The sequence below is a fragment of the Podarcis liolepis genome, assembly GCF_965112155.1.
Source record: "Podarcis liolepis genome assembly, chromosome: 6".
Lineage (NCBI taxonomy): Eukaryota > Metazoa > Chordata > Lepidosauria > Squamata > Lacertidae > Podarcis > Podarcis liolepis.
Window position 1 is genome coordinate 63,525,040 of NC_139559.1, and position 15,421 is coordinate 63,540,460.

At 40.7% G+C, this 15,421-nt stretch overlaps 1 protein-coding gene across 20 annotated transcripts in view; it reads left to right on the top strand.

The window, feature by feature from the left end:
- The window catches only part of LRRC7 (leucine rich repeat containing 7), a 197,191-nt gene that overhangs the window by 110,521 nt on the left and 71,249 nt on the right, over positions 1-15,421 (top strand). For 19 of the 20 annotated variants that reach the window (XR_014527771.1, XR_014527772.1, XM_083510425.1 and 16 more), the window contains 5 exons: positions 3,652-3,715; positions 4,403-4,477; positions 6,742-6,886; positions 8,362-8,434; positions 15,098-15,227. Coding sequence is in view for 17 of the 20 variants with exons in the window: in XM_083510425.1 (XP_083366551.1) it covers positions 3,652-3,715; positions 4,403-4,477; positions 6,742-6,886; positions 8,362-8,434; positions 15,098-15,227 (487 nt within the window). In the remaining 3 variants the exon portion in view is untranslated. The remainder of the gene's footprint in view (positions 1-3,651; positions 3,716-4,402; positions 4,478-6,741; positions 6,887-8,361; positions 8,435-15,097; positions 15,228-15,421) is intronic. The other variant, XR_014527770.1, reaches the window with a different exon arrangement.

Below are 15,421 nucleotides of genomic sequence, written 5' to 3' on the forward strand. Positions count from 1 at the left end.
GTTATAATAAAGGAAGCTGACAAGATACTTGGAGAAATTTGACTGACAGTTTGCTTGTCCCGTGCCTGCCCCTCATGCTTAGTTAAGGCTAGCCATAAGAATCTTGTTGGTCTGCTTTTAGCTGTGGTAATTGCCTCAGAGAAGGAACTTAACATTTAAGGAGCAGAACTTTATTTATTTTTCTAAGCTTTCAAAGAAATAAAAAACATTATTCTGTGCTGTCCCTTGAACAATGGAAAGTTCAAGACTCTTTTTTACAACATCAGTTTCCTTTTTAAAGAAGGTACCCAAGAGGCATATGATATTTTTGTTTTCTGTTTGTTATTTACAAGTATGGGCAGATTATACATTACTCTGGAAATGTACTTGGGCAAGCAGAACTGGATTCATTAAATGTATGAGTCTTATATAAAAAACAGTACCCTTGAAACTCAAAAATGTCTTTTCCCCCTCAAGCCAGTCATTGTCCGTTAATTAGTATCCGTTGTTAATGATGAAACTACTACTAAACAAAAGACAGTATGGCTTACAAATTCCTTCATGATTTATTTTTAGTATTCACAAAGGGGGAAGTATTAACGCTGCAACATTGTTTGTGTCTCTTCTCTGTACTATTTATAAATACTGAATAATTTGCAAAATATGCTTTCAAAATATAATGACTATATAAGTTGAGTACAGAGGGATCAATGTGATATCATAGCTAACAATATATTTTTCAACTCATTAAGGATGAAACTAAATTTGGGGGCAGCCCATAAATGCACTGTTCCAAAAAAAGAAAAAAAAAAGAAAAGCTAATCCTGTGAAAATGTATTTTATAAGGTGTAGCTTATTCCTTTAAGGGAGGCATACATCTACAATGCTTGGTTAATAAGAAATATAAACAAACTAAGATTACCCAGTCAAACCCAATTAGTAAATTTTTAGATGGTTGCTTACAGACAAGCTTTTGTTGTGGGATTGTTATCACTCACACATGCAAATTTTTCACAGAACCAATATGAAACTTGCTACCAGCTTTCTGTTGTTTTTATGCTTTTATTGTCTGTGTAGTGTGCATTACATTGCTTATAAACTTTGGGTAGTTTAATGCTAGGTACTTGGGTTTAATTGGCTTATCATTGTTATCTTTAATGAATTCCTAATGTCTGATTTGTTGTTGTTGTTTTTCATGTTACCTGACAGTTGGTTGACTGGCTGGGTCAAAGCAATATGTGAAATTGTGCCTCCCTGCCTCTTTACTCCAAATCACACAGTGCCAGGCCACTGAAAGGTGGTGACAAAGATAACTTTCACTTGGCAGAATTCTTTTTATAAGAATGCCATGCTGGATCAGACCAAAGGCCCATCTAGTCCAGCACCCTATTTTCACATAGGCCAATAAGATGAGAAACTTGCAAAGAGAGCCTGAGTACAACATCCTTCTCCACTCTTAGGATTTCCACCAAGTAGTAATAGAACATGGCCTTTATAGGACTCTTAAATAAAAGCTAATATACTGTTCATTTTTAGACCTGGTTTTAGATCTTTAGACCCGGCCAATTTGGCCAACTATCGCCCAGTCTCAAATTCTTGGGCAAGGTGATTGAGCGGGTGGTTGCTGAACAACTCCAAGCACGCCTGGAGGAAACGGACCATTTGGATCCCTTCCAATCGGGATTCAGGCCTCACCATGGGACTGAAACTGCCTTGGTCGCGCTGGTTGATGATCTCCGGCGGGCTAGGGACAAAGGTGAGAGCTGTTTCCTAGTTCTGCTGGATCTCTCAGCGGCCTTTGACACCCATCGACCATAACATCCTTCTGGGCCGTCTAGAGGGGCTGGGAGCTGGGGGCACTGTCACACAGTGGTTCCGCTCCTTCCTCCTGGGCCGTGTCCAGAAAGTGGTGGGGGGGGGGATGAGTGTTCAGACCCCTGGGCTCTCACTTGTGGGGTACCTCAGGGTTCTGTCCTCTCCCCCATGCTTTTTAATATCTATATGAAGCCGCTGGGAGAGATCATCAGGGGGTTTGGACTGGGTGTTCATCAGTATGCAGATGACACCCAGCTCTACCTCTCCTTTAAATCAGAACCAGTGAAGGCGGTGAAGGTCCTGTGTGAGTGCCTGGAGGCGGTTGGAGGATGGATGGCAGCTAACAGATTGAGGTTGAATCCTGACAAGACAGAAGTACTGTTTTTGGGGGACAGGGAGCGGGTTGGTGTGGGGGATTCCCTGGTCTTGAATGGGGTAACGGTGCCCCTGAAGGACCAGGTGCGCAGCCTGGGAGTCATTTTGGACTCACAGCTGTCCATGGAGGCGCAGGTTAACTCTGTGTCCAGGGCAGCTGTCTACCAGCTCCACCTGGTACGCAGGCTAAGACCCTACCTGCCTGCGAACTGTCTCGCCAGAGTGGTGCATGCTCTACTTATCTCACGCTTGGACTACTGCAATGTGCTCTACGTGGGGCTACCTTTGAAGGTGACCCGGAAACTGCAATTAATCCAGAATGCGGCAGCTAGACTGGTGACTGGGAGTGGCCGCCGGGACCACATAACACCGGTTCTGAGAGATCTGCATTGGCTCCCAGTACGTTTCCGAGCACGATTCAAAGTGTTGGTGCTGACCTTTAAAGCCCTAAACGGCCTCGGTCCTGTATACCTGAAGGAGCGTCTCCACCCCCATCGTTCAGCCCGGACACTGAGATCCAGCGCCGAGGGCCTTCTGGCAGTTCCCTCATTGCGAGAAGTGAGGCTACAGGGAACCAGACAGAGGGCCTTCTCGGTAGTGGCGCCCGCCCTGTGGAACGCCCTCCCATCAGATGTCAAAGAGATAAATAATTACCTGACATTCAGAAGACATCTTAAGGCAGCCCTGTTCAGGGAAGTTTTTAATATGTAACGCTGTACTGTTTTTAACACTGATTGGGAGCCGCCCAGAGTGGCTGGGGAAGCTCAGCCAGATGGGCGGGGTATAAATAATAAATTATTATTATTATTATTAATTTGAGAAACGTATTCCATTTGCAGATGTTTTGCAGCATGCACTCTGATCCAGCAATTCCTTGTAAGTGCTGGAGCTAGATTGTGCATATGAACCCTCCTATCCACAAGGGCTTTCCATCTTCAGAACTGAATCTTCCATTTAAATAAATTGGGACCATCCTGTATGCCTTGGAATGCTAATCAGGCTCCTAACTGTAACTATGGAGACTTGCTTACGTTATGTAAGTAAGTTGATAGTTAGACAATTTTTAGAAGACGTCTGAAGACAGCCCTCTATAAGTTTTTAATGTTTGATGTTTCATTGTGTTCTTATATCTGTTGGAAGCCGCCAAAGCGGCTGGAACAGTCACACGGGTGGGGTACAAATAATTAAATAATAAGAATATTAAAACTGATTAAAATCAGCTTTAGGGAGATTCATTTATCATAGTTTATTGTAGACGTTGCTGTTCATATACTGAAATAAAAACGAATTCCTTCATTAATTATAAACAATGTGACAAAAATGTTTGTTGTCCTGTCTAATATGTTCTTTATTCTATCCAGTATGCGCTGTCTACCTCTAAAATTTAATGTAACCGCACATGCAACCTTTGCCACTGTGTATAGTATAATTGTAGTAAAATCGTAACATTCTCATTACTGTATTATCTTTTGTTTTTTGCAGGTCAATGCACAAACTGACACAGCTAGAGAGGCTTGACATAGGCAATAATGAATTTTCTGAGTTGGTAAGAAAAACCTGTTTTAAAAAGCATAACAAAACATGTATGTTCAGTAGTGTTCAGTATATCAATGCAATTTTCCTCAGTTCCCGCTATGAGAATTGTGCTGCATGCAGAAACGAGTAACTCTACTATTTTGCTTTCCATACATGTAAAAGCTGCATAGGATCCTGCTTTGCATTGGTAATAAAAGGAATTCGTGATGAAATATTTTATGTCCACAGACAGGGATAATAATGAGGGTGTACAAATAGTAAGTCTCTTATTTATGGCACATGATACTCTGGATTGTGTGACATTATGGGGAAGGGTTGATAGATATGTAGGATCTTCCTTCAGAAACCAGCAGCATCACAGAAGCTGTGAGAATAAAAGCCTTAACTCCTAATACCTGACAGTTCAGAGTTTCTGAAATACTAAATCAGCCATTGCTTCTCTGTGCTGCTTCTTCTCAGTGTTAGTTGATCCATCCTGGTAGATGGATTTAGACCAAACCACACTCAGAAATGTGACTTGTAATATTTAACATAATCATCACTTATAAGTACAACCTTGAAGAAAATGATGAAGTAATCAGATTAAAGAACTATAGTTCTATTCTGATTTTGTTTGCAAAAGATAATCACTTGGCAATAATTAAAATATCATTTGGTTTGCATAAAGGTTATATTTATAAAATATACTTTTTTACAGCCTGAGGTTCTGGAACAAGTTCAAAATCTAAAGGAATTATGGATGGACAATAATTCACTTCAAACACTGCCTGGGGTATGGATATTGTATACATTCATGTGTTGTTTAGTTTCATTTATGTTAATATAGGGAGAAGCAACACTGAACATGTTTTTGGACAAGGATACTAACATAATGTTGCATAGTAATGTGTAAAGAATAAACTTAAATTGATTTGTTCTGACACTGCACAACTTTGCAAAATTTCAGCTACGTATATATTTCTGTTATATTGAAAAAATATTTGAAAGATGTTATTTCCTTAACAGGTGATGGGTTTTCAATTGATCTAAGTAGCATAAGGCTCTCAGAGAGCCTTATTGCTGCTTATATATGAACAATTTTTAAAGAATATTTCTGTAGCGTGCCTCATGCATTTCACTACTGAAGGATGTCTAGCTAACAAAGCATCTGCTAATCTGACTCTCATTGCTGCTATTTCTGAACAACTAGATCTGATACAAATAACTTAGATACCATTTGGAGACCATATAATAATATTTCTAATCATTCTTCTGTGTGGAACAAGAGAATGCACTCCAGCAGCTTGTGAGACACCATCTCAACAAGAGATGAATGCTGCTTATAGACATGCTAGTTGTAGATCACACGCATCTAGAGTGGTTTTGGGGATGACAGCCAGATGAGTATATGATAACTTCTGCGTTCATATGGTAACACAGGATCATGATGTCTAAAGGGTGAAGTTGTTCTAGGAAATAGTACAGTGAGAATGTGTAGCCCCCTTGGATCTCTGGTCCTAAGTAAAGCACGCACACACACACACACACACACACACACACACTGGGGCCCTGCCCACTGAACTCATGGTTTATTTCTATTTTGCCTCCTCTTGTAATACAGTTTTTCCTATCTTCAGCTGTCAGTTTATTGAGTTTGGCATGGAATAAATCATTATAGTGTGAATCCAGCAGCACCTAACCCCAGAAGAAAGGCACTTCTGCTTATGTCCATTCTCCCCTTGAGCTTCAGCCCCCTCCCCAACATATCCAGTGCTGTTCTGGAGGGGCCCCTTTTTTGTAAGCTGAAGCAGGAAGAGGGAAGCAGGGAAGCTATAATCTGTGAATGGAACTCTGATCAGTGTTCTTAGGCTCCAACTCAATGATTTTAAGAAATTTTAATATAAGAATTTTAGTTCAAGCACACAGAGTAAATCATCTTAAGGCAAATTTCTGTGCTGTGACTTGAACAGAGGGTAGTGTTTTCTGTACAGCTTTTGCCTAGCCTATAGCATGTAGAAGTCCATTTTCAATTTAAATACTACAGTATATGCTACAAAAATGCCTTTGGGTAACAGCATTGCTACTTTAGCTCAATATAAGAGCACTCCAGTTCAATTGGCAGTGTGATTTAGTGCTTGTAGAACTTTTTCAAACCCTTTAAATGTATTTATACATATCCAAAGTAAGTGTTGGATTCTGTTTCACATATTCATATCTGTTTGATGATTAGCAGTGTCAGAGTCGACAGTGCTTACCATCTGTTGTGTAGTGCTCAGGTAATTCCAATCCAACAACTGAAATTCATGAAAGGATCACACGCAGGAATGGTGCAATTTAGTAAAGGATCCATATGCAACATCCTTATTTTCTGCATTAAGACATTGAAATATTCTTACATTTAAGAACTATTCAGATGTATCTTTATAAATAGCACTAATAATTTTCACTGATATTTTGAGAGCCGCCTAAAGTCTGTGAAATAGGTGAGACAAGTATTTGAGTTGCCTTTAAGGGCAGCTCTATGTAGAGCACATTGCAATAATCCAATCTGGAAGTTATGAGGTTGAGAAATAATGGGAATGAGGGGTCTGTGTGTATCTTCCATATCCCTGTCTAGACACCCCTTTCGGTTTGTTAGCTCACTGCTCTGAACTCACATTTGTTGGTTAAGCAAAGGTAGTAGTAGGGTGAATTGGAATATGGGAGGTATGTGTAGGCCTTCCAATTCCTTGCAACAATCTGTGCCACAGACTCTGTGGATGCACTTGTACCAAAAATTGCTTTGTTAGGATACTATCTTGTGTGAGTCATTGGGAAGAATCAAACCTCACCATTTAAGTAGTGATCATTGTTGCAGTATCTTTAGGTACAAGTTTAGAACAGTGGTTTTTCTAGCGTACTTGACCAATGAAACATCAGACTAGATCACTTTTGCTTCTGTAATCACCATTAGCTTTCTGTTAACTTTAATTTCTAAATATTATTGCTGTTAACCATTGGTGCTTGCTACGAAATGTAAATCTAACCAACAACCTATTCTTATGTGATGTCATCAAGCCTATAGGAAGGTTAAAGCAGCTGGTGTACTTGGATATGTCAAAAAATAGGATAGAAAGTATAGATATGGACATATCAGGATGTGAAGCCCTGGAAGATCTACTGTTGTCATCCAACATGCTACAACAACTGCCAGATTCTATAGGTAAAGAAAGAAATGTTGGCTAAATGTGTGGTATGTGTGAGAGGTTTTTGCTAAAAAAAATGGGTTTTTGTTAATAGATGCTGGTTTGAATTCAAGGGTCCGTTACTTCTGAATCAAAATTAAGATTTATCTGCCTCCCCTATCATTCATTATCCTGTAATTATTATTATTAGCAACTTTATCTCTAAAATAACATACTGTTTTTATGTTAAGAGTTAAGAATTATATGAAGAATAACAGGTATAACGTTTTGAAGTTTTACTTCATAATACAGAAAAGTGTTCCTGGTCACATTGCCTTGCATCACAGTTTTATGTGTAGAAACTCATATCTGAATATGAGGTGCAATTATTTTTTAATGCTAGAATCTGTCCACAGGTTTATTTTTAACTATAATACATGTGTTAGGGAGATGTGTCTGTAATTTAGCTTCCTGCTATGAAGAAATACTCTGGAATGGCTTTTCTCACATTACAAAAAATTAATGTCCTCAGGCACAAGTGTGAAACTTCATGTGCAAAAATACAAAATAGCAATCCACTGTTAAACTGCATGACTTGTATCTAGTGCTAGTTCTACTCAGAGTAGACCCACTGAAATTAACAAAGATTGCTGACTTGGGCACATTAATTTCAGTGGTCCATATTCAACTAAATTGTTGCACAAGGAAAAGCCAGTGCAAGGATTCATGCTAGCACAATAAGAATTCCCCCTCTCCCCACTATCCTGCACCATCACCAAATCTAGTCTGGAGGGGTTAGAACCTCCCAGAATAGATTTAGGGGGCTTTGTGGAGAGGAGAGAAGGAAAAGTTCCATGGCACCAATAAAATCCATGTTCCTGATGGAGCCTTAGCTACCGATGCAATAGGTCTAACAAAGAGTAAAAGGTAAAGGTAAAGGGACCCCTGACCATTAGGTCCAGTCGCGGACGACTCTGGGGTTGTGACGCTCATCTCACTTTACTGGCCGAGGGAGCCGGCATACAGCTTCCGGGTCATGTGGCCAGCATGACTAAGCTGCTTCTGGCGAACCAGAGCAGTGCATGGAAACACCGTTTACCTTCCCGCCGGAGCGGTACCTATTTATCTACTTGCACTTTGAGGTGCTTTCGAACTGCTAGGTTGGCAGGACTAACGAAGAGTAGAACTTAGTTAAATTCAACCCTGTGGTTTTTGCAATTAGAAGATACTGTGTCTGCAAATTTAGGATTCACATGAGAAAATATGTTTGAAACTACTGATTCTTTTGAACTGGCCGGGAATCCTTTATTTCAAAAATACTATTCATTATTACATTTATTTTGTTACTTCTGCTGAAACTGGCCTCAGAATAGGCACTATGACCACTAGTATTGAGAGTTGAAAAAGGGGTGTACTTCACAGTAAAAAAATAATTATAGGGGGAAAATCTGTTTTCAATATCTAACACATCTCTCTCTCTCTGCTTCTCTTTGTGTCTCTCTTTCTCTTTCAGGGCTCTTGAAAAGGCTTACAACTCTAAAAGTAGATGACAATCAACTCACAATTCTCCCCAATGCCATTGGAAAGTAAGTGGTGGAAGTTTATAGATTTGATGTATTTAGCAATAAGATTGTTTTCAAGACAAATGTGTATTTTCTGTCTAAGGAGGAAATGTACGCTTAACTCTTCCTGGGTGGGTGCCTGTTGCGGTCTCTCATGCTTGGCCGCCATATGTCTAGGTGGCCGTTAAGGGAGTTCCCTCTGGCAACCTGGACATCTGGCTTGAGTTCCCGCTGGCTGCTGCATCTCAGATGGGCCAATCAGTGGCCTCCCATGGGGGGGTGTGCCTCGCCAACTGGTAGCACAATGGCTGTACATGTGCCCTCACAGCTGGTGAGTCATAAAAGCTGGGGGCACTGAGGAAATAAATTTTAGCTTATACCAGGATGTTGTCTTGCCTGAGTTTTATCTGAACATCTCAGAATGATCTTTCCACATCCTGCACATCCTTCATGACTTAGCCTTCTACACTGATAGGACAGCTGTGTTTCAACGTGATCCTTTTCTTTCCCACGTGTTCCGAGGGCTCTAGAAGGACTCTACCTATGTTGACTCAGGGCCTCTCATGTTGTTTTCTGTAAACTTTAATTATGCTATGGACTGGCATAGCTCCCCAGTACCAATGGGAGTCCACATCTGCTTTTACAAGAGCCACGGCCTTTCAAAGAGTATTTCCAGCTTCTTTTGCAGGCATAATTGTTTGTCAGGCATGATGCTATGGATATTTAAGCTTGGGCAGGTACCTCTTTTTGATGGGCTGTGTTAAGCTCAGCAATTACTAGTCAGTACTTGCCCCACCTTGGGGTAAATTAGTTTGCTATTCTACCATGTGTGAAACGGCACAAAGACCCCAAAGAAAAGCAGGTTGTTTGCCTGCAACTTTAGTTCATGTGGTCATATGTTCACTCAAACAACCCACCCTTTTTCACACCTGTTGTCACTCAAGTGTTTCCTTATATAACTGCCATCCGTTAGTATCTGAGAGGGAATGTAAGAACTACACCCCTTGAACATGTGCTTTGGGCAGATATCCTGCAAAAATGTTTATCAGAAGGTTTCAGACTTCGCACAGGTACAGAGCTCCATGTGTGTGCCTGCACAAATGACTACTCAAGGATCTACAGTTTAAGATAAGCAACCTGTTTTTCTTTAAGTATCATTGATTTTGTTTGAAGAACTGAGCACATGCTTAAATCTCTTCTGTTAAGATCAATGAGAATTACAAGTGCTTAACTTGAGCTGTGCTATGTTCATGGTGTTCTTTTCTGTTATACAAAATTTTGAAATGCTTTCCAAATACAATGCCTGCTTTTTGTGGGACATGTGGGGGATAACTTAACAGCCTACTCCTTACAGCTTCATTGCCTTGTGTAGTGAGAAATAAAACAGACAAGGGCATAACAGCAGCTACATGTTCTGGTAAATAAACTGTTACTTTCTTGATCTAGTTCCATTGCAGGATAGGGAAGGAATCACTGTAGCACTCTTAAACCTTAACTCTGCTCCTTAATTATAAATTTGGATCAGTTTTTTAAATTGAAAGTGTAAAAATAATATAAAATTCAAAGACTATCAAGATTCTTTTAAATTTCCCTTGCTAAGTGGAGTTACAGAATAATTTTAACAACTAAATATAAAACAATAAGTGTTTTGTAGAATCATATTTATTTATAAATAATAGCTTTGGTAGCATTTTCCAGATGTTTAGCAAGAGCTTAATGAGCGGTAATAAAAAACAGACATATAAATTATCACTTTATTGAGATGATAGCTTTGGCAGACAGTGTTTTGTTCTATTTTTATCATTTGTTTAGCTGATGAGAGTTTTGTGAGAACTCCAGTAAATGTATGTTGCATCATGTAAAGTGTCATATATGAATATTTTTTATATATGATTCAGTTTGGACTGTGCAGAAATTGTTGCAAGAAGAACCTTGCTTTTCAGTGATGTGCAAGTTAAAACTATGTTAAAGATTTTTGTTGTTTTTTGATTTAAATTTGCAATGGAAATTTTTCCATAAGGTTTCTCTTTTATGAAATGGTTATTTAAATTCACAGAAGGATGGGACAATTTAAATAATGGGGGGGGGGGGCGAGCTCTCAATGAGTCACGGTGCAAGCTCATGAGTGCCACCACCCACAACTGTCTTCCACACATTTGCAAAGCAGTTTTTCTAGAATTCTTAGGCATTTTCTAAAGCTTTGCTCTGTTAGCTGTTACTGCAGCAGCATGGGATCCAGCCACAGGAAAGTGGCAACCAGGCTACAGAAATCATGTATAATGGGATCTAATAGGCTTTTTTCCTTCTCTCTCTTTTATTATCTATATTTATTGATACTTGTCAATAAATATAATGCACTTGATCATTAGTAGGACATGCTGTGTTTCCTTCACAGCAAAATGAGCAAATGTGCTCATCTTCAAAGTATCTTAACTAGACCTAAAGCTTCTTAACATTTTGAAATGATGCTTGTATCTTTTTGTCTTTATACTGAATATTTCAGATGAGATCCACATAATTTTAGAATCTTGATGACCATGGCTGGCATGAATATAGCAATTATCATTTACATCTCATAATTTGTCAATTTACAATGACCAATTTTTTCATTCTCATTTTGCAATTGAGAGGTTATTACATCATCCTAAGTCCTTACAACATTTTTCATATTTGAGAGACATATTCAGCTGTACAAATAGGATTTTCCTCCCCTTTAGCCCCGCAGTTCTCGGTGCGGGAGGGGCAGGTGCAGCGGGTGAAGGAGGAAGCGAATGCTGTTGCATCCACAGACACAATATTAGATTGCTCCCTTAATGCTTACATAATGAATGATTTTGTGATAGCACTTTGCTTCAATCCTGAATGCCTTTGCTCTGAGCAATACATGTTCCTTCATTTACACAGAAGCACATATAAAGTTGCTTTATACTGAGTTATACCATTGGTCCATCTATCCCAGTATTGTCTACTCTGATTGTTGATGGCTTTCACAGCGGTCTTTCTCAGTCCTACTACCTGAGATCCTTGAACTGAAGGTGCCAGGGATTGAATTCAGCATTTGGTTAGTGTGGATACATTTGAAACGCAACATTTCCCCTCTTCCATATATTCTGTATTGCCATTCTAGGGAATGGTGGCAGCTGAAAGGGAATTGCAATAAATGATAATGTTTCTTGTCTGGCTGTAGCATCACTGAAGGTGCAGCATGATCATTTTGCCAGGTGGTCTACTAAAGCAGTGTTTCCCAACCGGTGTTCCGCGGCACACTAGTGTGCCGTGAGACACCGGCTGGTGTGCCGTGGGAGGAAGGCGGGCGAGTCGGGCGGTGAGAGGCGGCAGCGGCGGCGAGGATCCGCGTCGAGCCGGGGGCGGCTCCGCGGTGGTGGTGCCGAGCGGCGGGGCAGCGCGCGCAAAAGGGAGGAGCGCGAGACAGCGGAGGAGGAGGAGGCCGGCATGTCCGGGCAGCAGCAGCAACAACAGCAGCAGCAACTCCCGCCGCCGCCCCCTCCTCCGCCCGCTATCGCCGCCGCCGCCTCAGCTGCCCTCGCTCTGCTGCCTCCTCCCACCCCGGCAAGGGGGAGGGAAAAAACTTTCGCTTTTGTGCGTCCCTCCCGGCGTGACGCTGCGCGCTGACGTCACGGGGCGGGGCTTTAATGGTGGTGTGCCGCGAGATTTTTTTCCGGCTAACAGGTGTGCCGTTGCCCAAAAACGTTTGGGAAACACTGTACTAAAGCACAGTCACCTATGTCTACATCTTCTGTCAGCGCAAGCCTAAAGTGGATCTGGGCCAAGTTGTCTGAATGCTGCCTTTAGAAATGATCACTTCCTCTGGCTTAAATTACAGCCTGGCAGCCGCAAGCATATAATGAAAAGCCTAACAAAGCTTTCAGCTGTTCTCTTTCCAACCCACTTCATGAATCACTGTGCAGTTCTCAAGAGGATGACACACTTCAGTCCTCCAGGCTAGTGTGGTCTAGTAGCTAGTTGCAGGGGAGATGTGTGGGGAACCAGATGGGCTGTGGGTTGTGGAGCAGCTGCTTTTAGATTTGTTCGTCTGAAGAATGTCGAAGTAAATAACTGAAGGCTGTATTGGGCACTTGCTATTTTACTGTTGCCAATAAATTTATGGGGGAAAGCTTTGATCTTGGTCATTTGTAAAATATAATACTTCTGTTAATGAGAAGTCAGTGTGTACTCCCTTCAGTTTTATACCTGCTACATAATCATAACATCATGGTAGTTCAGGATTTATTGAAACAGTTTCTTTTTAATTCAGTCAAGCTTTCAATAGAGAGTGCCACTTATCAGGCTGTTTTAGCAATTAAATTCACAGAATTATTGCAGAATTATTTTGTAGGATTATGGAAACTTATTTATTTATTTTCATGTTTATCTTACCCTGCATCAAATCAAGTGACCACAAGGGTGGGACACATCAATTATTAAAAACAACATCAATAAAAAATTGAGAACAGTATACAATTCATAAATATTATAACTGCTCTCTCCAAGTATCAGTGGCTGAGTACCCCACAGCATTAAAAATCTGGATAAAGAGGTAAGTTTTAACTTGGTGCTGAAATCCAACCAGTGTAGACACCAACCTAAATTCAAGGTGGAGGGAATTCCACAACTTTCCACAGGTCTCTTCACAAGTCTCAGGTGTATGAACCCCACTTGGTGATGGAATAGTGAGTATAGCATCTCCAGCAGGCAGGATAATATAGGATGAGGTGCTCCTTCAGGTAACTTAACCCTAAAATTCTCAGATCATTATAAGTCAACATTAAAACCTTGAAATAAGCACAGTAGCATATTGGCAGACTGTACAAACTCTTCAGAACTGGTGTTATATGAACTAAACTGGCTGAACCACTCAATAATCCTGCCATGGTGGTCTTCCCCTACTACAACCTCTGAACCATTTTCAAGGGCAGAGCCCCACATAGAGCATATTAGAGTAATCTAACTTGGAGTTACCAGACTGCAGGAGCCTGCTGCCAGGCAATCACCGTCTAAGAATGGCTGTAGCTGGCAAGCAAACTGGTGCTACTAATAGGTGTTCCAAGACACGTGAATCCAAGGGCACCGCCAGATGCCATCAGAAGGAGTGCAGCTCCCTCCAGAATATGCCATCTATCCAGTTCTTGAACACAAGAATCTCCTGTCAACAGGATCTCTATCTTGTCAGGATTCAGCTTCAGTTTTGGCTGTCATCCAACTCATTACTGCTTCCAGACATCGGTCCAACAACTGCACAACCTCTCCTGACTCAGATGATATGTAAAGACAGTGATCGGTATCAGTGTATCTATGGAATAATACTCCAAGTGCAGTGGGCCTCAACTTATGCTCACTTTACTTACACAATCGCAACCTTAGGTGCATAGCCGATAAATAAGTAAATAAATGGTGAGCTGAGAAAACCCACCATGAAAAGAGTTTTTAAGCCCTCCACCTTACTTACCAGGCTTTGGGAGGGAGTTTGAAGGGCTGTGAGATGCTTTCAGAGCCCTCCTGCCTCCTTCCCAGATACTATCCGACTCTGGGCAGGTGGGGTGGGGGTGCACCAGGGGTGGGTGGGTTCCTGGCTTTACGCAATGGCAAGATCTGTCTCATTTACCTGGCTCTGGGAGCATCCCAAGGCTTGTGCAGTAAGTGAGGCAGAGGGCAAGGCCTGCTCCAGACAAGTTGAGAGTGGTTCCGTGGAATCCTGGCTTTATACAATTTTGCCTTTGCGTGTGGACTTTTAGAACTGAACCCTCATGTAATTGGCAGGTCCACTGTACCTTGAAGAACTCTCAGAATGGTTGTAACATCTATTTAAACAGCGTGGGGGACAGTATGGAATTGTCTTGGTGCCATTCTCTGGAAACAGCCCTGTAGGTAGAAGTTGAACCTCTGTTTCACCATGTTTCTGACTTCCAGCTACAGAACTGATTCAGAAGGAAACAGTGGTCAGTGCTATCAAAAGCCACCAATAAGTCTAGGAGACTTAGCAGGATTGCATTCCCCTAGTACAGGTCAAAGAGCAACCAAGGTCATTTCAGTACTAAAACTGGGCCTGAAGCCAGACTGAAATTGGTCTAGACAATCCCTTGTAAAATATGTATTACTTAAGTAATACTGGAAAGTATTTCTGCCGTTTTATTACAGCACGTTTATTGTCAGTATAAGACTCAGTTGCTAGCATTTCTACTTAAAGGATTCATGGTTAAGATATCTATTGATGGGGCCTGTTTATGCATGATGTAATTGCATATGTCTATTTTGCTTCATATGGAAATGGGAGGAGACCAATACACACATCTGCCGTAATTACATGTGGTAGGAACTTTCTGTCAATCATATACATGTAACAAAATATACATGGGTGTTTGCCATATACTACTGCATAAATGCTCTCCTGTGGCTTTATTATTAGTTCGTGTTGACAGTAGTGCCCTAGATGGACTGTTCCTCTGCTTCAACTAGAAAGCATTTCCAAATATAATTCCATTATGTCCTTCAAATACATATTTTGTACTGCAGCTCAAAAATGTGTAAGATACTTATATTTTTGTCATTTGAAAGTCTTATGCCTATTTGCATAGTTTGCAGATCTGGAATGTTAAGATTTAGATATAAAACCCCCCCAATGATTGATGGCTTTGTGACATAGACTAACAAATGTACTTAACGTTTCAGTTTATCTTTATTAGAGGAATTCGACTGCAGCTGTAATGAACTAGAGTCTCTACCTCCCACCATTGGCTACTTGCACAGTCTGCGGACACTAGCTGTAGATGAAAATTTCCTGCCTGAACTGCCTAGAGAAGTAAGGATATATTATGAAATATGATTACTCGAAAATTTCCCTGTCTTTATCCAGAATAAATTTACACTGAAGGCACTATTACCAAATCAGAGTTTGGTCTCAATACAAAAGGGCAATATTCACATAAAAATGATGAATTTCAAACATTTTTAAGTTTTGTATCAGCTTGTAAATGTTACATCATACTTTGAAAA